This window comes from Stegostoma tigrinum, chromosome 26 (assembly GCF_030684315.1).
Source record: "Stegostoma tigrinum isolate sSteTig4 chromosome 26, sSteTig4.hap1, whole genome shotgun sequence".
In the NCBI taxonomy this organism is placed as follows: Eukaryota; Metazoa; Chordata; class Chondrichthyes; order Orectolobiformes; family Stegostomatidae; genus Stegostoma; species Stegostoma tigrinum.
In genome coordinates, this window is record NC_081379.1 from 43,916,417 (window position 1) to 43,939,876 (window position 23,460).

Here is a 23,460-nt window from a genome sequence, read left to right on the forward strand (position 1 = left end):
CCTTTCCACACCCATCCTGTCAATTCCCTTAAGAATTGTTATGTTTCAGAAGATCACTTCATGTTCTTCTAGACTCCAATTAGCACAAGCCCAACCAACTGAATTTCTTTTCATGAGAGAGAATCTCAACGCTGGGATCAACCTAGTGAACATTCTTTGGACTGAATGCAGTCTTTCTCAGTTGGGTCTCATGGAGGAGACAGCAAGGGAGACATTTAAAGAAGGAATTGGAGAGTGTGGGGACTAGGCAGCTGAAGGCATGGCCACCAATGTTGGAGCAATGATAAATGTTAGCTGACAAAGGTGGTAGTCCCTCTTTGAATAGTTCCTCAGGATGTTAAGCACAAGCACGTTCGCACTAAACAACTGCACCTCCCAGTTGCGAGCCATTTTAACTCCCCCCTTCCCATTCCTCAGACGACATGTCCATCCTGGGCCTCCTGCAGTGCCACAACAATGCCACACGAAGGTGGCAGGATCAGCAACTCATATTCCACTTGGGAACCCTGCAGCTCAATGGTATCAATGTGGATTTCACAAGCTTCAAAATCTCCCCGCCCCCTACTGCATCCCAAAACCAGCCCAGCATGTCCCTGCCTCCCTAACCTGTCCTTCGTCCCACCAATCCCCTCCTCCCACCTCAAGCCCCACCTCCATCTCCTACCGACTAACCTCATGCTGCCCTGTTGACCTGGCCATCCTTCCTGGACTGACCTATCTCCTCCCTAACTCCCCACCTACACTCACCTTTACTGGCTCCATACCTGCCTCTTTGACCTGTCTATCTCCTCTCCACCTATTTTCTCCTCTATCCATCTTCTATCTGCCTCCCCCTCTCACCCTATTTATTTCTGAACCCCCTTCCCCTCCCCCATTTCTGAAGAAGGGTCCAGACCCGAAACATCAGCTTTCCTGCTCCTCTGCTACTTGGCCTGCTGTGTTCATCCAGTATAGGACTACGATCTGCAAGAAAGGATAAATTCATCAGTGGCAAAGGCTTAAACCTGGTAGAGTGGAGGAAGTTTCTACAAGAAACATAAGTCTTCTAAAGGTAAACAAAACAGAACAAGCAAATAGGATAGAGTAAGGGTATACATTGGCAAAGGAATGAATTATAGACCAGAGTCCAAAAAGATGGTTAAGTATAAAGTGACTGTCGGCATCAATGGAGTGGAGTTGGGGATGGGCCGCGAGTGTCAAGTTCTTGGAGTGAAAATCACCAACAATCTGTCTTGGTCCCACCCATGTTGATGCGATTGTCAAGAAAGCACAACATTGCCTCTACCTTTTCAGGACGCTATGGAAATTCTGCATGTCTGTAAAGATTCTTACCAATTTTTATAAATGCACCAATATAGTATTCTACCTGCATGCATCATGGCTTGGTATGGCAACTGCTGTGCTCAAGACTGAAAGAAACTACAGAGAGTTATGAACATCCTGTACCAGTGAAAGATTCCTTAATCAGGAACTGAGGGACTGCCCTGGGAAAACATAAGCAACCTGCACAGGTTTGCTTGCCCCTCTCTGTGATATTAATTGCTCACTTAAGGGCCTCAGTTGGCAACATGCCGAAAGGCCCATCAATGGGACCTAGTCAGGGTGACTATCGGAATGAGATGGTCGTACATGAATAAAAGTGTTTCTCTGCCTCCAAATTCACTACAGGGAGAGAATGAAATACTGCCTACACTACTTTCAAATGCAAAGTTTTGCTACGGGAACCGGGATGTGCCCTAACCAAACCTATTTTCTTGTGGGATATGAGAAACATTCTTTAGTCCAATCCCCACAGTGCACAACAGGGCCCTTTACCATGTCCATTGTACTTAATGCATTTTTGCTCCTACTGCTTAATTTTCCTCCAGGACCATGACAGAGATCACCTTGACCACTGTTTCCACCCCACTAGTCTCTATATTCAGTGGGCCATTGTTGCCAATTCCAGCAGGTAGCTACCATGAAACAACCTTTCTTCACCCCTCCCCTGTTAGTGTCCTGAAAGGATGATGTTTTCTTGGTTCACTCCCAACTGCCCCTCTACTTTCTCTGCCATCTTGCCATGCTGGCACAGGAGATGCACCACCTGCCCCTAACCAATCTTCTCATCGAAACCTCAAATACTCCAGGTCAAACAGTAATACATAACTAGTCTTTCAAATTACTACACTGTATTCACTGTTATTAGGTGACCTCTACATTGGAGACACCAAATGCAGAATGGATGAGCATTTTCTGAGATTTCCTTGCTCCGTCTGCAGACATAACCCTGGTCACCTGTCATTATAATTTTCCACCTCATGCCTTCTTTGACTTTTCTATCTTTGCCTTCATGCAGTCATCTAATGAAAGTAAGTGATTGCAATCCCAAAGCACAGCAGCTTGTCTCTTGACTGAGCACATTGCAGCCACCTGAATTCGATGTATATTGAACAATTTGAGATTGAAGGCTCTGTTCTATTTTTTTTTTACAGGCTTTAATTTTCTCTAATTGTCTTTCCTTTTGGGCAGCAGCTTTTCAGGATTCTACAAATCGCAACTTCTTTAGGCACATCTTTTGTTCCCTGTCCCATTATCGCTCCCTTTAGGCTCGTACCTTGGAACGTTTCCTCATTTAATCCATTTTGCCTTCCAGCCTATCACAGATGTTCCCTTTTGTTCTTTTTGCCATCCTCCTCCCTTTCACTTGCTGAAGCCTATTATATTATAGCTTTACCCAGAAAGTCCACAGACTTGAAATGTTAGCTTCTGTCTCCATGGAAGGTGCCAAACTTGCAATATATCATCATTTCTGTTTTATTACTTAAGCACTAAATTTTTGCTGGTTCAGTGCAATACTGAGGGAGTGCTACACTGGGAAATGCTGTCTTTTGAACAGAGTATCTCTTCCTTCCCTCTCAGGTGGATGTAACAGATTCCATGGAGCTAATCAAGGAATATTTTTGGTGTTCTGTCAGTGTCCTGACCAGTAATTATTCATTAAAAAACCTTCAAATGTAATATGTGGTCATTTATTTTCTTGCTACTGACTGAGCCTGTTTGCAGATTAGCTGTCACTTTCAATGCAGCAATCTAGTGGAGGCAGAGAACTTTTAAGTAAGTTGTTTGCACCCATCTCCCCCCGAATAAGAGGATGTTGCCAATACCAGAGTGAAGACACAGGTATTATTGAAATTGGAGAAAGAACAAATTAAAATAAGAGAAGATGCATGAAATGCCAGGGGCAGCAAAAGTGGAAAAGCAATCTGCTTTGGACAGAATGTAGAAAGGGTGGAAATTGCTGAGACACTTCTCACCATTTTCTAATCTGCCTTAGCTGTGCGATTTTTTCTCAGGACTGGACAATTATAAATATTGTACCCTTCAAAAGAAGCAACAGCAATATATTCCACATGCCAAACCACCTAGTGTGTGGTTGGAGAGCCTTTAACAGAATTAATTAGTACTTTGAAGACCATGATTAATAAATGAAAACCAGCAAAGATTTGTTGAAGACAAACCATGTTTGACTAACTTGATTGAGTTCCTGGATGAAGTGACAGAGAGGATAATGGAGATCTGGAGAAACTATCCTTATTAGAGAAAAACATAAGTAAATTCATTGCTAACTTTCAAAAGGAAATTGGACAAATACTGAAAAAATGAGTAGGGCCTGGGATAAATTGTATAGCTGTTTCAATGAGTAGGCATGCTGGGCCAAATGGTCACCTCTTGTGCTATATACTTCTATCATTGTAGTAACTACGTTTCAAAATTGTGACTTAAGCTGCAGAGTGCTTTGGAACCTCTTGAAGCTGTGGAACATTGGGTATAAATTAGTTGTTTCTTCAGGATAGTGCAGTAATTAATTGATTCATTATTTGTCAGTATGGAGGATGAGGAACACTGCAGAACAGCCAGCATCAGAGGAGTAGGAAAGTCAGCATTTCACGTCGGGACCCTTCTTCAGAACTGGGAAGGGGGAAGAGAAATAAATAGAGGAAATAAATAGAGGGAGGAGGCTGGGGCTGGCAAAAGGTAGGTGGGGCAGTGATAGGTGGATGCCACCTACCTTTCCTCAGCCCCACCAAACCTCCCTCTCGCCTCCTTGACCTGACACAACCTGTCTGTCTTTTCTCCCACCTGCATCCACCTATCACCATCCTACCTTTCTCCCCCCAGCCCCAACCCCCTCTCTATTTATTTCCCAGCTCCCTTCCCCCTCCCCAGTTCTGAAGAAGGGTCCCAACCTGAGATGCCGACTTTCCTACTCCTCTGATGCTGCCTAGCCTGCTGTTTTCCTCCAGCTCCACACTGTGTTGACTGACTCCAGTTCGTGCAGTTCTTGCTACCTCCGTTATTAGTCATTTGTCACATGAAATGTGGATTTCTCTGAATATCATCCTATTAGGAATATATCAGTGAATCACTGCTGCTCTAGGCATGGATTTCCAATAGTGGATTAAAGAAATACAGTTTTTAGTAATAATTTGCTGACTTTATTATGGAAAACAGGTATATTTCTGTAGCAGTGAGTGACATGGCTGTTTTTCATATTTTCACAGTGTTTTCCAATTCAGTCACTTCCATCTTCTAACACTATTGCTTGTGTAATTAGTCACAGTTACAACCTTTTCCTCTCTGTGCCAAATCTTGTTTTGTCTGACTTGTGTTACTTGTAGGAGTCCTGCCAGCCTTCCAGTCGAGAAACAACAGACCATGTAAGGAGACCCACAGGAGTGGGGATTAAGGAGAGAAGTGTTGTAATGCTTGCATATGTAATTGTCACTCCTGTTGAGTTAAAAGACCTTGCCCCCAGTTTGGAGTACTAGGAGTTCTAAATTTCTGAAAGATATAAAATCCTTGAGCCAATCTTCATTATTTACCTTGTAATGGAAATGTACCTCAGGCTGAAAAAAGTGAACCAGTTATTCAGATCAACTTGGCTTCCATTGGAGCAGTGTGTGAGAAGGCAGAGCACTCTGTACGATTCTAATCTCACTACTTTCATAAGCTCTGTTTTTGGTGATCATTAAACTCATCGAATCTGTGGCGGTTTTCTGCACGGTCAATTTAGCCAATCTTGCTCCCCCCAGCTCCTTCCTCTCAATGCTGAAAATATTTTTTTCATTTAGGTGTTTATTCAGTACCTAATTAAAAAACATAATTGAATCCTTACCCAGTTCCTGTCCCCAGCAGTACGCCCTAGATCCTCAACACTCACTGGACAAGAAGGTTGCTCAAATTGCATTTGAGTTTTGACAGTCCTTAAATACATGTCCTCTGACTCTCGTTCCACTGCCAAAAGGGTCAGTTTCTCACGCTCTCTTTCTCTCTTCACCCCCCACCCTGTCTGGGCGCCTCATGATTTTGTATACCTCTATGGAATCTCCTCTCAATCTTTTCTTCTCGGAGAACAGCTCCACTTTTCTAATCTATGTTCATAACTAAAGTCTCTCATCCCTGGACACATCCTTTTAAAATCTTTCCTATGCCATCTGTAAAGCCATCATATTGTTTCTAAAGTGTGTGACCAGTTATCATATATTTTCAGTGTTAGTCACTGCCTGCCCCAAAGTGAGGCTGTCACCACTGTCATGATGGATCCCTACAAAGCGGGCATTGTGGGTGCCCCACCCCACCTCACCTCAACACCACCATCCATGTCAGGTCCGTCACTCAGCCACATAGTAGGCTGCTGTTCTGGGCCGCATTACCAAGTGGCGAATTCCTAGCCCTGCTGGTTGAATATCAGCGGTGGCAGAATGAAGTACATAAGTGACCATTTAAGAGCCTCTTGGTTTTCGGGCAGGAAGGCTGTCTACAGACTCTTCCGACGCAAATTTGACCAAAAGACGATGATCTCACAGGACCCCACCTTCATCCCAGTGGGACATCAAATTCCACCCAGTACTCAAGTTGAGGCCAAACTGGAGCCTAATAAAGGTTCATTCATAACATCCTTGCATTTGTACTCTTGCTTTATAAAGCCCAGAATTCTATCTGTTTCTTTCGCCACTCTAACAATCTGCCCTGCCATATTTAGTGATTTGTGTACATGTACCTAGTGGCCTTTCTGTTCCTGCATCCCTTTTAGAATTTTACCCAGTATTTTATATTGCCTCTTCACACTGTTTCTAACTGTCCACTGTATACTTTCTAGCTACACAAAAAAAATCACAAAAGAACAGGATAAATCCCTCAGACTGTTATGATATATTCAATAACACTTGGCTAGCTTTGTGCTGTCAGCATGTGATAGTGAAGGGGAATTCCAAGTATCATCAATTACTACATAGAAATGGGAAGCTCACCAGTTAATTTGTCACGCTGTGTGTTTCTCATCAGCCATTGAAATCAATGAATTTATGGTCTGTCAGTGTTATGTTCACAATACTTACTCCGAAAACACAAGTAGCAACTTAAAACTGATTTCATGCAAATAATGACAGAGCTCACAAAGTTGGCTCATAAAATTTGCTTATTTTTGCCTATGGAAAGTTATAAGCCAGTTTAAAAAAACGTGTACCAATTAGTGGTGGAAGTGTACAGTCAGAAATTCTGTATCCTTAGGAAACCATTGACCAGATGTATTTGCAATTTGAAAGCCTTAAGCATCTTGCTTTTGACCAGTGGGCATGAACATTTAAAATAGAACTTAGGGAGGCGTCCGTGAAATAATTTTGTGTGTTTAAAACCGCCATCCACTTCTGGATGGAATGTACCAAGAGGAACAGAGTGTGATTGAGTCTAGGCAGCTGCCACACTGGCTGATGATTATGAGCTGATGCACAAACCCTTCTGGAGGAAACCATCCACTAGTTATCCCCAACCAGTGGAAAGAATAGAGGTGGGGAGAGTGGTAGCACTGATGGGAGAGAGACAAATGTTGGGAGTCCTTGTCAGGACATAAAATTGTTTAGATGAAAAGTGAAGTCAAGTGACCTGTGTATTTTAACTGCAGGTAGGTAGGCATGTAAGGGTCAACTGCTGGAGGGCTTGGGAAAAAGCAGTTGGAATTATTGCTACTGAATTTGCATCCACAGTTAATCTCTGGCAATATGCCATTCCTTTAATAAAATAGGTTGTAATTAAAGTTTGATATGTCCATAGGTGACCTGCGATCACAAAATTTTCCCTGAAGAACAAATAAAATGAGACTCATTGTATCATTACAAAAAGGAGAAAAACAAAAATAAAAGACACCAAACAATAGGCACACACCCATATTTGTTCTTTTACGTTGGTCAATTACATAACTTCAATTCTGCCAGTCTCTAAGCTTTCATCAAAGAATCTGCAATCACATTTGATTTCCTAGCTATTTGAGTGATTTTTAGTGTTACAGTTGAAGGATCAAACTCCAACAGAATAATCTGATGTTCTAGGTTTTGAACTTTTCCATAGTTAATAGACCCTGGTTGATACAGACTGCTGTATCTGTACCCCTTTCAGACATCTATCTAAAAGTGTTTGTCAGCCAGTAATAAAATGGGAGTTTGCTCTGTGCTGTGGAGTGTTTTTTTGCATTCATGAAGTGGAGACAGCGCTAGCTGAGCAAACGTTTATTGCTCGTCCTTAATTGCCCTGAGAAAGTGGTGGTGAGCTGCTGCAATTTTATCGGTTTATAGACCCACAGTGACATTAGAAAGGAATTGAAGGATTTTGACCCAGTGACACGGAAGAAACGGCAATATAATTCCAAGTCAAGATGGTGAGTGACATGGAAGGGAATTTGCAGGAGTGGCATTCCCACATATTTGATGCCCTTGTCCTTCTAGATGGAAGGGAGTGTGGAGTTGATAGGGGACTGTGTAAGGAAACTTGGTGAATTTCTGTAGTTACATCTTGTAGACCAGACAGACTGCTGAATGGTGATGGTGGAGGGAGGGAATGTTTGTGGATGTTGTGCCAAACAAGCAGGTTGCTTTTTCCTGGATAGTGTTAAGCTTGTTGAATGTTGCACTCATCCAGGCAAGTGGGGAACATTCTGCTACCCTCCTGACTTGAGCCTGGTAGATGGTGAGTGAAGCGGTAAGTTACTTGCTGGAGGATTCCTATCCTCTGACCTACTCTTGTAGCCATAGTATTTATGTTAATTGAGTTTTTTTTTAATGTGATGTGCAACAAAATACAGTGAAAAGCTTTGTTTACGAGCGGTGCAGGCAGATCACTTCAAGCAAGGGATGTAAAAATCAAAAAGACTTAGAAGCAGTGATTGTAGGAACTGCAGATGCTGGAGAAATTCTGAAATAACAAGGTGTAGAGCTGGATGAACACAGCAGGCCGAGCAGGGAGGTTGACATTTTGGGCCTAGATCCGTCTTCAGAAAAATGAAGGGTTTCTGAAGAAGGATCTTGGCCTGAAACGTCAGCCTTCCTGCTCCTGTGATGATGCTCAGCCTGCTATGTTCATTCAGCTGTACACCTTGTTATCTCAAGACTTAGAGGCATACATGTTACGTTGTAGGTTACATTATTTGAGGCCAGAGTCCATTCAACAGCCTGATAATGGCCAGAAAGAAGCTGTTCCTGAACCTGCTTGTGCAAGTGTTCAGGCTTCTGTATCTCCTGCCTGATGGAAGGGGTTGTAGGAGGACATTACCGGAGTGCGATAGGTCTTTCATGTGGTTGGTCGCCTTTCTGTGGCAGTGAGCCATGTAAATGGAGTCAGTGGCTGGAAGTGGCTTCTGTGATGGTCTGGGCTGTGCACAGCACCTCCTGTAGTTTCTGAACGGTGCTGGGCAGAGCATTTGCAATACCCGGACAGGATGCTTTCAATAGTGCATCTGTAGAAGTTGGTGAGGGACCTTATGGACATGCCAAATTTCCTGAGCTGCCTGAGGAAGAAGGCATCGTTGTGCCTTCTTGATTGCCACATTTATGTGGGAAGTCCAGGACAGGACGTCAGTTAGTGTCACTCCAAGGAACTTGATGCTGTTCAGTCTCTCAACCTCAGTTCAATTGATGTAGGTGGAAGCGTGTTCTCCTCCTCTGTTTCTGAAGCTGATGATCAGTTCTTTGGTTTATCCGATGTTGAGAGACAGATTGTTTTCATTGCACCAGTCACCAAGCCCTCTATCTCCCTTCTATATAGCTAGTCTAGTTCAGTCTGTGGTAAATGGTAAATGGTAAACCCCCCCCCCCCCCGCCCCGGGTTGTTGATAGTGGGGGATTCAATGATTTTAATGTAATTGAATGTCAAAGAGTCATGGTTTGATTCTCTTGTGTGGCATTTATGTTGCTTGCCACTTGATAGCCCAAACCTGGACATAGTAACCATATGACGAAGGAAGGTAATTGTTGAAGCAGCTGAAAATGGTTAGGCCAAGTCTAGATATCCTGGCGCTTAGATGACTCATCAACAAGCATAAATATTCTTCCTTTGTGCGGGTATAATAGTAACCAGCAGAGAGCTTGCCCCAGTTCGCATTCCCTCCCGTTTTGCTTGGGTTCCTAGCTGCAACAAAAACACAGGCAGCCCTGGTTTATCTGTTATATTGGCCTTGTGTTTTAGAGTGTGGATTTGCATGCTATGAGAGTCAGAGCTCTGATTACAGCCATTTAAGCCTGTAGTACACAGAAAATAGCAGGGAATAAAGTCTCAGAGATAGTAGGAACTGCCGATACTGGAGAATCTAAGATAACAACGTGTAGGGCTGGATGAACGCAGCAGGCCAAGCAGCATCTTAGAGCATAAAAGCTGACCTTTCGGGCCTAGACCCTTCATCAGAAAAGGGGTATGGGGAGACGATTCTGAAATTAATAGGGAGAAATGGGGAGGTGGACTGAAGATGGATAGACGAGAAGCTAGGTGGAGAGGAGAGTACAGGTGGGGAGGTAGGGAGGGTATAGGTTAGTCCAGGGAGGAAGGACAGATCAAGGGGGCGGGATGAGGTTAGTAGGTAGGAAATGGAGGTGCGGCTTGAGATGGGAGGAGGGGATAGGCGAGAGGAAGAACAGGTTAGGGAGGCGGGGATGAGCTGGTCTGGTTTTGGGATGCAGTGGTGGGAGGGGAGATTTTGAAGGTTGTGAAATCCACGTTGATACCATTGGGCTGCAGGGTTCCCAAGCGGAATATGAGTTGCTGTTTCTGCAACCTACGGGTGGCATCATTATGGCACTGCAGGAGGCCCAGGATGGACATGTCGTCTGAGGAATGGGAGGGGGAGTTGAAATGGTTCGCGACTGGGAGGTGCAATTGTTTATTGTGAACCGAGCGTAGGTGTTCTGCAAAGCGGTCCCCAAGCTTCCGCTTGGTTTCCCCAGTGTAGAGGAAACCACACCGGGTACAGCGGATACAGTACACCACATTGGCGGATGTGCGGGTGAACATTTGCTTGATGTGGAAAGTCATCTTGGGTCCTGGGATGGGGGTGAGGGAGGAGGTGTGGGACAGGTGTAGCACTTCCTGTGGTTGCAGAGGAAAGTGCTGGGTGTGGTGGGGTTGGAGGGGAGTGTGGAACGGACAAGGGAGTCCCGGAGAGAGTTGTCTCTCCGGAAGGCAGACAAGGGTGGGGTAGGAAAAATGTCTTTGGTGGGGTCAGATTGTAGATGGCGGAAGTGTCGGAGGATGATGCATTGAATCCGGAGGTTGGTGGGGTGGTATGTGAGGACTAGGTGGATTCTCTTTTGGCGGTTATTGCAGGGGCGCGGTGTGAGGGATGAGGTGCGGGAAATGCGGGAGACAGGGTTGAGGGCGTTCTTGACCACTGCGGCGGGGGGGATGTTGCAGTCCTTTAAGAACATCTGGGATGTGCAGGTGTGGAATTCCTCATCCTGGGAGCAGGTGCGGTGGAGGCGAAGGAATTGGGAATATGGGATGGAATTTTTGCAGGAAGATGGGTGGGAGGAGGTGTATTCCAGGTAACTGTGAGAGTTGATGGGCTTGAAATGGACGTCGGTTTGTAGGTGGTTGTGGGTACCCATGCAGGTACCCATGGCCACCCCCTTTTTACGGAGGAAGAGGTGGGGCTAGGGCCATGGGTACCTGCATGGGCCCAAACTCTGCCTGCTTCCTTGTAGGCTATGTGGAACAGTCCCTCTTTCGCACCTACACTGGCCCTAAACCACTCCTCTTCCTCCGGTACATTGATGACTGTATCGGCGCCGCCTCTTGCTCCCAAGAGGAGCTCGAACAGTTCATCCATTTCACCAACACCTTCCACCCCAACCTTCAGTTCACCTGGGCCATCTCCAGCACATCCCTCACCTTCGTGGACCTTTCTGTCTCCATTTCAGGCAACCACCTACAAACCAATGTCCATTTCAAGCCCACCGACTTCCACAGTTACCTGGAATACAGCTCCTCCCACCCAACTTCCTGCAAAAATTCCAACCCATATTCCCAATTCCTTCGCCCCTGGTGCACATGCTGCCAGGATGAGGCATTCCATTCCCGCACATCTCAGATGTCCTCATTCTTCAAGGACCGCAACTCTCCCCCCCCCCCCCCACACACACACACAGCATGGTTGAGAACCGTGTCTCCCGCATTTCCCGCACCTCATCCCTCACACCCTGCCAAAAGAGGATCCCCCTAGGTCTCACATACCACCCCACCAACCTCTGGATACAACGCAACATCCTCTGACACCTCGGCCATCTACAATCTGACCCCACCACCAAAGACATTTTTCGATTCCTTGTCTGCCATCTGGAGAGACCACTCTCTCCGGGACTCCCTTGTCAGCTCCACACTCCCCTCTAACCCCACCACACCCGGCACTTTCCCCTGCAACCGCAGGAAGTGCTACACTTGCCCCCAAACCACCTCCCTCGCCCCCATCCCAGGCCCCAAGATGACTTTCTACATCAAGCAGATGTTCACCTGCACATCTGCCAATGTGGTATACTGTATCCGCTGTACCCGGTGTGGCATCCTCTACGTTGGGGAAACCAGGTGGAGGCTTGGGGAACCGCTTTGTAGAACACCTACGCTTGGTTCGCAATAAACAACTGCACCTCCCAGTCGCGAACCATTTCAACTCCCCCTCCCGTTCCTTAGACGACATGTCCATCCTGGGCCTCCTGCAGTGCCATAATGATGCCACCCGTAGGTTGCAGCAACTCATATTCTGCTTGGGAACCCTGCAGCCCAATGGTATCAGTGTGGATTTCACCAGCTTCAAAATCTCCCCTCCCAAAACCAGCCCAGCTCGTCCCCGCCTCCCTAACCTGTTCTTCCTCTCACCTATCCCCTCCTCCCACCTCAAGCCGCACCTCCATTTCCTACCTACTAACCTCATCCCGCCCCCTTGACCTGTCCGTCCTCCTTTGACTGACCTATCCCCTTCCTACCTCCCCACCTGTACTCTCCTCTCCATCTACCTTCTCTTCTATCCACAGTCCACTTCCCCTCTCTCCCTATTTATTCCAGTTCCCTCTCCCCGTGCCTCTTTTCTGATGAAGGGCCTAGGCCCGAAATGTCAGCTTTTATGTTCCTAAGATGCTGCTTGGCCTGCTGCGTTCATCCAGCCCCGCACTTTGTTATCTAAACTTCACTTGGGGTTAGGTTATAAAACACCTTGCCTAGAATCAAAGTATACTGGGCATCCTTGCCTGGGTCTGATCATAATAATTGTAACTGCATTTGTTCTACTCCAGAACGATAGCCGATGAAGGATAGAACTGGAACCAATCTTTTCACATTTTTGAATTTATTTGCAAATGTGTACACTGCAAGCCTACACCTTCAAACCTACACAACCCAATTTTCTTTAAACATCTAAGACAAAAGTGAATTTCTGGTTAATACCCAGCATTTATATACAATTAAACACAATTAATATGCAATTAACATTGAACATAACAGATGTATGACAAAAAAATCACAAAATTTTGGCCTTTCACTGCAAGTAGATTTTTCCCTGTTAATTAACGCATTCAGGGGCATTAGCATCCCAGTGTGGACTTGGAATGAAAACTTGATAGAGTTGTATTGGCTTTGTGCAATTTTGGTTTTTTAGCGAGGCTGGAAGAATGAGCAATGTGCTATTTTCTGGGACAGTTTGTGAATCTTTATCATCAGAACTGTGACCTTGAGCTACCTGTATACTTATTGTCTCGGCCACAGTGTTCCTCCTTAATGTTCTGTGTTCCGAGTGAGTTACAAAATCTTCTAAACATAACTGTCTTGTCAATGGACAGTATACGTGTGTTGATAGCTATGATTTGAATTATGATGGAAATTTCTCCCGATGAATTGACAAAGTTCTGACTGGCTTAGTTACTTAAATGCTTGGTACATTCAAGTTGCTGCACAGCCACGCATGCAGGCATCTGACACTTTGATGTTGCAGAGTGATTGGTAGGATCCCATTTAAAGTTTAGTCTACTTCGATTTAACTTATAGAAGTTAAAAGAACAATAATTAGTTGCAGGCCGAGCTCTGGATAAAAGTTTGATCTCCACCTGAAAAGCACTTTTTCCTCATACATCCCTGGCTCTGTCAGATCTGCAATGACTTGGAGCTAGATTTCCAAATTGAAGTTTGACCAGTGGTCCATGCCAACCAGATATCCTAAATTAGTCTATTCCTATTTGCCAGCATTTGACCTGTGTCCCTCCAAACCCTTCCTATTCATCTACCCATCCAGACGCCTTTTAAATGTTGTAATTATACCAGCCTCCACCACTTCCTCTGATGATTCATTCCATACATGTACCACCCTCTGCATGAAAAAGATGCTTCTTGGGTCCCTTTTAAATCTTTCTGCTCTCACCTTAAGCCTGTGCCCTCTAGTTTTAGACTCCCCTAAGCCGAGATAAAGATACTGGCTATTCACCCTATCCTTGCCCCTCATGATTTTATAAACTTCTGTAAGGTCACCTGTCAGCCTCAGACGCTCCAGGGAAAATGGCCCCAACCTATTCAGCCTGTCCCTAAAGCTCAAACTATATTGGCTTTCAAAATTTTATCATTTTAAGCTTTAGAGATAGTTGGAACTGCAGATGCTGGAGAATCTGAGATAACAAGGGGTAGAGCTGGATGAATACGTCAGGCCAAGTAGCATCAGGGGAGCAGGAAGGCTGATGTTTCAGGCCTAGACCCTTCTTCAGAAATGGGGAGAGGAAGAGGGTTCTGAAATAAATAGGGAGAGAAGGGGTGGCGGATAGAAGATGGATAGAGGAGAAGATAGGTGGAGAGGAGACAGTCAGGTCAAAGAGGCGGGCATGGAGCCAGTAAAGCTGAGTGTAGTTGGGGAGTTAGCGAGGAGATAGGTCAGTCCAGGGAGGACAGACCGGTCAAGGTGGTGGGATGAAGTTAGTCGGGAGGTGATGGATGTGGGGCTTGAAGTGGGAGGAGGGGATAGGTGGGAGGAAAGACAGGTGAGGAAGGTGGGGACAAGCTGGGCTGGTTTTGGCATGCGGTTGGGGGAAGGGGAGATTTTGATGGCTGTGAAATCCACTTGATACCATTGGGCTGCAGGGTTCCCAAGCAGAATATGAGTTACTGTTCCTGCAACCTTCGGGTGGCATTGTTGTGGCACTACAGGAGGCCCAGAATGGACATGTCGTCTGAGGAATGGGAGGGGGGAGTTAAAATGGCTCGCGACTGGGAGGTGCAGTTGTTTAGTGCGAATCGAGCATAGGTGTTCTGCAAAGGAATTTACTAGCTTCAAAATCTCCCCTTCCCCTACCGCATCCCAAAACCAGCCCAGCTTGTCCCCAACTTCCTCCCACCTCAAGCCCCACCCCCATCTCCTACCTACTAACCTCATTCCACCTCCTTGACCTGTCCGTCCTCCCTGGACTGACCTCTGTCCCCCCTAACTCCCCACCTACGCTCATCTTTACTGGCTCCATCCCTGCCTCTTTGATCTGTCTGTCTCCTCTCCACCGATCTTCTGCTCCATCCATCTTCGATCTGCCTCCCCCTGTCTCCCTATTTATTTCAGAATCCCCTTCCCCTCCCCCATTTCTGAAGAAGGGTCCTGACCCGAGACATCAAGCTTTTCTGCTCCTCTGATGCTGCTTGGCCTGCTGTGTTCATCCAACTCCAGACCTCGTTAATAAAATGTGAGGGTGGATGAACACAGCAGGCCCAGCAGCATCTCTTTTGTGCTCCTGAGATGCTGCTGGGCCTGCTGTGTTCATCCAGCCTCACATTTTATTATCTTGGATTCTCCAGCATCTGCAGTTCCCATTATCACTGATACAATCCAGACCTTGTTAACTCATTTTAAGCTTTCATGGTTTTAACCTGTATCTTGTTACTGCCTGCGGCTGCTCTAACAATTCAATGATTCCAAACTTGGAGAACTGCCTATTATTGCTTTGTGAATCTTCATGCTGTTTAGAAAAGATTAAACCATACTTACAACTGCGCACTGCTACGTGATTGGTATAGAACCACAGAACAATTTGTGCATTAAGATGCAATAAAGATCATTTGTCAGTAATTTGCTTCTGTAAAGACATTTGCAATTCTTTACTGTAAATTGATCCTTTGTGAACATGATGGAGGCAGACCCTTTACTTTAGCAATAAGTGTAAAACATGTTTGAATGCAAAGTTGGTCATCTTATTACAGACAAAGAATGATGGTCTTGATAGCATTGTACAAATTAGATGATTTGAGGTAAATTCCATGAATGTGCATATCATTAAAATAAGAGCTTTACTGTACAAGCCCAAAAACAGTGATTATGCCATACAACACTGTAGAGGATCGCTCAACAGGAGAAGACAAGATTCATCTCCACAAAGGGGTTGCATTGGTCACTCCTACTAATACTGTTGTAAACAGATGTAAATGTGACAGGCCAATTCATCAAGATGTGGCCAAGTAGGTTTCCCCTCTTGGTTCCCTTACTATTTGCTGTGGGCTCCGTTTGCAGCAGGCCCCATCTCCTCGACCTCTCCTTATTAGACAACCCTGACATCCCAAGGGTTAATTTGGAGAATTTACTTTCCTCAATGGCAAGAAAATCCTGCTACTCCAGGTGAGGTTTCACCAAGGCTGTATATGACTACACCAAGATGCAGTGAAGACCTGGTTGTATAATCGCTAAACCATTAATCTAGAGACCCAGGTAATGTCCGGGAACCTGGTGGTGGAATTGAGACTAATGATGACCATGAAAACCAGGGCCGATTGTTGGGGGAAAAGAAACATTTTGGCTCACTAATGCCTTTAGGGAAGGAAACTCTCATTCTTGCCCAATCTGGTCCACATGTGACACCAGACCCACAGCAATATGGTTGACTCTTAACGTAATTATGGAAGTAAAATAAATGCTGGCCTAGCCAGTGACACCCATATCTTGTAAATGAATGAGTGACTAAAACCTTGAAGATCAGGGTCTTGATATTGTTATGTTAATTACATAATTAATTTGTGTCATTATAACAAATTGCATATACGGGCATTTGAAGTACTGTGTGCATTTCTGGTGACTGGAATTACAAAGTTCAATTTGTTGATTTGAGTTAAAATGATGATAATCTTAGCATAATAAAATCAACACAAAATAGTTGTTTCATAACAAGAAGTGGTTTCTGCAAGTCAGAACCTCCTGCAAGAATGCTAATTGTCATAAAGCAATTTACAATTCTTACAATCCTTCTATGTTGCCCAAAGCACCAGTAACAGAAGTGAAATGGTACAGAGACTGGTAACGCTGCTTTTTGAGTGCACACAAGAGCAGAAAAATGGAAGCGATAGAAATTAGAATCACCTGTACAGCCCACTGAATCACCAGTCAATATTTCTTAACTCCAGCTTCAAATCCACTTTCCTGTCTGATCCTAAAATCTCTGATTCCTTGAGGAAAATAAAATCCGTCTATTCAAGTCCTAAATATTTTCAATAATGGAGCACCCACAGCCTTCTTGAGCAGAGAAATCCAGAGATTCATGACACTTTGATGAAAGAAATTTGCCCTCAATGCCAATGATCATCTCTTTATCCTGAGACTGTCACCCCATACTATAGATTTTCCAGACAGCAGTGATAAGCCCCCCTTTGTATTTCATCAAACCTCTTCAGAATTCTCCATGTTTCAATAAAATTATCATTAATTCTTCTGAACTCCAGAGAATATTAGCCTATCCTTCTCACCCTTTATATGATAAACTTATCATCCCAGGAGCCAATGTAATTAACCTTTCCCGTACCACCTTCAATGCATGTATATCCTTCCATAAATATGGAGACCACAACATAACATAGTATTCTAGGTGTGGCCACATCAATTTCAGTAAGATTTATTTATTCCTGTTCTCAAGAAAATTGAAAGAGCTCAGAAAAGATTTACAAGGATGTTAGATAACAAGATGTAGAACTGGATGAACACAGCAGGCCAAGCAGCATCAGAGGAGCAGGAAGGCTGACGTTTCGGGCCCACACCCTTTGCCAGGGTCAGAAGGCTTAGCCACAGGGAGAGGCTGAAGAGACTGGGGCTATTTTCCCTGGATTCTCAAAGGCTGAGGGATGAGCTTATAGAGGCATGAGGGGCATGAATAGGGTAAATAGACAAGGGCTTTGCCCCAGTGTGAGGGAGTCCAAAACTAGAGGTCATAGGTTTACGGTGAGAGGGGAAAGATTTAAAAGGGACCTAAGGGGCGGTGTTTTCATCCAGAGGGTGAATAAGCGTAAGGAATGAGTTGCAAGAGGAAGTGGTGGAGGCTGGCACAATTACAACATTTAAAAGGCATCTGGATGGTTATATGAATAGGAAGGGTTTAAAGGGATATGGGCCAAATTCTGCCAAATCGGACTGGACTAATTTAGTATATCTGGTCAGCATGGTCAAGTTTCACTGAACGGTGTGTTTTCATTTTATACAGCTCTATGACTGTAAGTGCTCTTGCAAAAAAGCCCTTCATGTTGTTTGCCTTTATAGTTGCTTGCAATATCTGTATGCTAACTATAATTTTCTTGCATGTGTTTCTCTGAACTTTAACAATTACAAATTCCTGCGAAAAAATCTCCTTTATCTATTCTTACAAGAAAATAAAATAATCCTTCAGTTTCCAACATTATATTCTATCAGCCATCTTGTCCATTTTCTTAACATGTCCATGTTTCTTTGTAGCCTGTCTGTTTCCTCCTCTCAGCTACCTAGTTTTGTATGGTTGGCAACCTTAAATGGCAAGAGAGCAATTTATTAGAGTCTTTAATATAGATTGTTCAGGCCTCACCTATTTACAATGTGACATTGCACTGGCCATAACCTACCATCTTCAAAATGCCTCATTTATGTTTCCACTTTACTTGCTGTTCATTAACTAATCCTTTATGTATGCCAATATATTGTCTCCTACTCCATGAACCCTTATATTGCCTATTAAGCATTTGAGCAGCACCTTATCAGATGCTTTATCCAAGTCCAGCTATTCCCTATCAATTGGTTTCTTCTGTATCCACCTATTAGTTACATTCTCAAAAATTCTAGTAATTGTGTCAAGCATTATTTCCGTCTGTAAAGCCATGTTGACTTGATCAAATAACACTATGATTTTCAAGTACGTTGTGAAGGTTTCTCTTGGAAAAGGTTCCACAATTTGCCCAATGGCTATGAGGCAAGTTAGCGTATGGTTTCCCACTTTTTGTCTGTCTCTTTTCATGAAAGTTGGTGTTACATTTGTTAACTTCCAATCTGCTGAGACTTTTCTAGAATATACAGAATTTTGGAAAATCGCAGTCAATGAAACCACTATATCTGCAGCTCTGTCTTTCGAACCTGAGGTCATCAAATATTGTGGACTCACAAACGTTTACAGCACAGAAGGTGCCTTTTCATTGCTAGTCAGCAAACATCTGATTGCACTAAGTTCACTTTTCATCTCTTTGCATGTAACCCTGCCTTTAAAGGCAACATAACTGAATGTCTAAATACCACTTAAATTTTCTGATTTGGCCAGATTCAGGCAGTGAATTCTAGACCCTCGCCACCCTCTGAATGAAAAAAAATTCTCCTCAACTCTGCTGTAAGCCTACTGCCTCTTAATTCTGTGTCCCCTTATTAGTTACCCTGCTACTCATGGAGAAATGCTGTCGTATGCATCCTGTTCATTCCCTTCATAGTCTTATACATCTCTATCAGGCGCACTGTAAACCTTCAAGGAAAACACTGCCAGCCTATCCAGTTTCTCTCATAACCTCCAGTGCAGGAAATACTCTGATAAATCTCCTCTGCCCCCCCCACTAGCACGATCATGTCCTTCCTATAACAAGGCGACCACAACCATATTCAGTATTCCGGTTGTAGCCTAAGCAGCGTTCTATACAGTTCCTTCCGGCTCTTGTATTCTACATCTTGACTAATAAGATTTTCTGTAGTGCCTTTCTGTTGCTAATATTGATTATGTAACTTCCTCTCTTGTTTAGCATCCTTATTTGTGGTCAGTAATCTGCATCTTCTATCTGAAAACAAGCACAAAGAATTTGTTGAATGTAGAATAGAATAGAATCCCTACAGGCCCTTCGGCCCAACAAGGCCACACCAAACCTCAGAGCATGCCACCTAGACCCATCCCTCTATATCCCACCTAATCTACACCTCCCTGAACATTATGGGCAATTTAGCATGGCCAATCCACCTACCCTGCACATCTTTGGACTGTGAGAGAAAACCGGAGCACCCTGAGGAAACCCACACAGACACAGGGACAATGTGCAAGCTCCACACAAACAGTCGCCCGAGGGTGGAATCGAACCCAGGACCACTGTGCTGCCGTAAATGTGTCTGTTACTTCCTCATTCCCAATAATCAGACCTGTCTCTACATTGAAAGGATTAACATTTATTTCGCTACCTTCATCCTTTTTATATACATAAATCAACTCTTACAATCTGATTTTGCATTCCTGGCTAGTTCGCTCTTTTTTTTTCCTCTTCAGTTTTGTATCAAATTTTGCAGACAAATATATAATGTTATTTATTTTCTCTGTTTTGAATTTTATAGACTCCAAAGGCATGTGAAAATTTCATCAAGCTGTGCAAAAAGGGATATTACGATGGAACAATATTTCATAGATCAATCCGAAACTTCATGGTGGGTCTCCTTGTACTGACATATAACCTGCTTCGTGTGTGATATGTTTGAAATGTGTCTTGTATAATATCACTCACTGTATTGCAAGAACAATGCTGGAAGCCCTGATGTTTTAAAAAAGAAGCCTTCAAATAGTTTTAATGAACCCAAGAATTTTAAGCCATCTTTATGTTGTAAGTTTCATTGAAGGTAGTGCTAGAAAAAAGACAGGCCATCTTTTAGCATTTTATGGCTGTTTCTTTTTCAAATCTGCTTTGCTGGAAGCATTCCAAGAATAGTTTGCAGACCAGTGTTCAAATAATTTAAGCATCCACTAAAATGTTTGCAGAAAGATTCTTCTTAATATTGTTAAAAATTAATTTTCTGTAATCTTAATTAAAAAGTGTACAATTTAATTCCGAACTATAAAATGATAATTTACACACTATGAATGTGTATTGCACATTCTACCCTTGCAGTTTGTCCTGTTTTGGCAAGTTGGTGCTCAATGTGAGCCAGCGATTTTCAAGAAATTGCTTTGTTTCACTATGGATTAGCTGTGTCATTCCTGATACCTGTCTCTTGCCAGCCTTTACCATCTCTCTGATTCATGCGTACTTGCTAGTTTGCATGGTAGACTGGTTAGTAAAGTTAGATCACATGCGATCGGGGAGAGCTAGTCAATTGGATACTAAACTGACGTGACGTATGAGACAGAGGGTGGTGCAGGAGAGCTGATTTTCAGTCTGGAAGCCTGCAACCAGTAGTGTTCTGTAAGGATCTGTGCTGGGTCCATTTTGTTTGTCATTTATGTAAACGATTCAGGTGAGAATATAGGAAGCATGGTTAGTAATTTTGCAGATGACAGCAAAATTGGTGGTGCAGTGAGCAGTGAAGAAGGTTATCTGAGAGTATAACAGGATCTTGATCAGCTGTGCCAGTGGGCCAAGAAGTGGCAGTTGGACTTTAATGGTACGTAGTTTCTTGAAAGTGATGTTACAGATTGACAGGGTGATGAAGGAGGTGTTTGGAGCACTTGCCTTCATTGGTTAGACCGATGTGTATAACAGTTGGGATGTCATGTGTGGCTGCAGAGGACATTGTGAGGCCACTATTGGAGTACTGTGTAGAGTTCTGGTCACCCTGCTATAGGAAGGATATTATTAAATTGGAAAGGGTGCAGAAAAGATTTACAAGGTTGTGACCAGGACTGGAAGCTTTGAGTTATAAAGAGAGGCTGGATAGGCTGGGATGTTTTTCCCTGGACTGTAGGCAGTTGAGGAGTGACCTTATAAAGTTTTATAAAGTAAAAAGGGGCATGGATAAGATGAATAGAGTAGGGCTTAATTTTAAGGTGAGAGGGGAAAGATTTAAAAGGGGCCTGAGGAACAACTTTTTCACACAGAGAGTAGTTCGTATATGGAATGAATTGCTAGAGGAAGTGGCAAGTGCAGGTACAGTTACAAGATGTTTGGATAGGTACATGAATAGGAAAAGCTTAGAGGGCCAATGCAGGCAAATGTGACTAGTTTGGTTTGGGAAACCTGATTGACATTGGTGAGTCAGACCAAGGGGTCTGTTTCCATGCTGTATGACTCTATTGTTTTTTGTTCCTTTGTGATAGGACAGTGCTATTGACTGACATTCCTCCAGGAAGTTATAGAATCTTGCCACACAGGGATAGGCTGTGAGAACTAGATTACTGTAGTATGCAGTAGTTCTGCAAACGTACTTGAAACATCTGAATATTTAGGTATAACATTTTTGTTTTTGAAGATTTTGAAAATTAATATAGAGCAATTCCTTTCTATATTATAAACATTATCTTCATAATGAAATATAGATTTAAAACTTTTGCGGCGGAAGAAGTCTTTAACATCCGGACATGTTCGGAATTCATTGATCTTTGGGCGCAGGGGAATGAAGGTGGGTCCTTTGCTGAGGACTGACCATTCACCCTCACTAAGGGGGAGGTCAAGGAGCGGGGGGATGTTGCATATCTGACTGGGCTTGGAGCTGGGTTTGGGGATAGACACTGTCTCAGGAGTTGATGTATGTATGGGGACGTTCACATAAGTGGAAGCGAAAGTGACATCGGCAGCGGAAGTGATGTAGTCAACGGTGTCACTGCTAGAGGCCGAGGCAGACGCATGGTTAAATGTGCCAGACAAATTGAAAGGGGGGTCCTGGATAGGGTTGGGTTCTGGGATGGTGGAGGAGGCCTGTTTTTGGTGGTAAGCAGAAGCAAGTTTCGTGTACTTGATGTGTAATTGTCCTTGATGCCTGATAGGGTGGAGTAAAAATGTTGGTTGAGGGTGTGGATCTTGTGCAGAATGAAAAACAGAAGAGGTCCTTTGCAGGTCTGGGAGAGAGAGGCTCTGAGCCGGGGTAAGGTTGACTGTAGCGAGAGAAGATGCCGGCACATGGCTGCGAGCATGGAGCTGAGGACAGCAAAGAGACGCCCCCCCTCCCGATCCCCTGATGTCCATCCTGGGCCGCCTCCAGTGCCACAATGACATCACATGCAAACTGAAAGGGAAAGACCTCATTTTCCACCTCAGGAGCCTACAGCCCAATGGCCTGAACACGGAATTCACCAGTTTTAAAATATTCCACCCCGGCCTCACCTCATGTCCAAAGCTCCCTGTCATCCCCACCTCCTTGACCTGATACAACTTGTCCATGTTCTTCCCAACCTATCGGCCCCACCCTGCCCACTGACCAATCCCCACTAAACCAACCTGCATCCACCTATCATCATCCCACCTACCTTCCCCCAGACCCACCTCTCCTCCCTCTCACTGCCTTGACCTGATGCAACCTGCCCATCTTCTCTCCCACCTGTCTGCCCCACCCTTTCCACTGACTAATCACCACCACCCCTCTACCTGCATCCACCTATCATCATCCCACCTACCTTCCCCCCAGACCCACCCCACTCTATTGTTTACCAGCTGTCTTCCCTCTCCCCATTGCTGAAGAAATGTCCCAACCTGAAACGTCAAATTTCCTACTCCTCTGCTGCTGCCTGACCTGCTGTGTTCCTCTAGCTCCGAACGGTGTTTATCCCTGCTGTTTGTTGCCTGTCTGCTAACTCGTTTTCTATCTAGCTCAGTACGCTTCCTCCATTCCTATGCGCTTTAATTTCATACTCTAAAGTCTTATGTGGGATTTCTGTTGAAAGCCTTCTGAAGGTCTGAATAAACCATGCTGACCTCTTCATGGTTCCCCTCTACTAGTTACATCCTCGAATAAATCTGGTAGATTTGTCAAGCACAATTGCCCTTTTCTAAGTCCATGCTGACACTGTCCAATTCTGCCATTGTTTTTCGAATGCTCGGCTATGAATTAATTTTATAATGGACTCTAGCATTTTCTCTACTATCAATGTCAGGCTGACTGATGTATAATTCCTTGTTTCCACTCTACCTCCCTTTTTAAATACGGAGTGGAGGAAGGTGGGTTACATTGGAATAGTTCCTACAGATTGGAGGACAGAC

At 44.2% G+C, this 23,460-nt stretch overlaps 1 protein-coding gene across 1 annotated transcript in view; it reads left to right on the forward strand.

Moving 5' to 3' along the window:
* Positions 1-23,460, forward strand: part of ppil2 (peptidylprolyl isomerase (cyclophilin)-like 2) — a 339,015-nt gene that overhangs the window by 169,659 nt on the left and 145,896 nt on the right. The window contains exon 13 of the mRNA XM_048555946.2: positions 19,892-19,981. Coding sequence (XP_048411903.1) covers positions 19,892-19,981 — 90 coding nt within the window. The remainder of the gene's footprint in view (positions 1-19,891; positions 19,982-23,460) is intronic.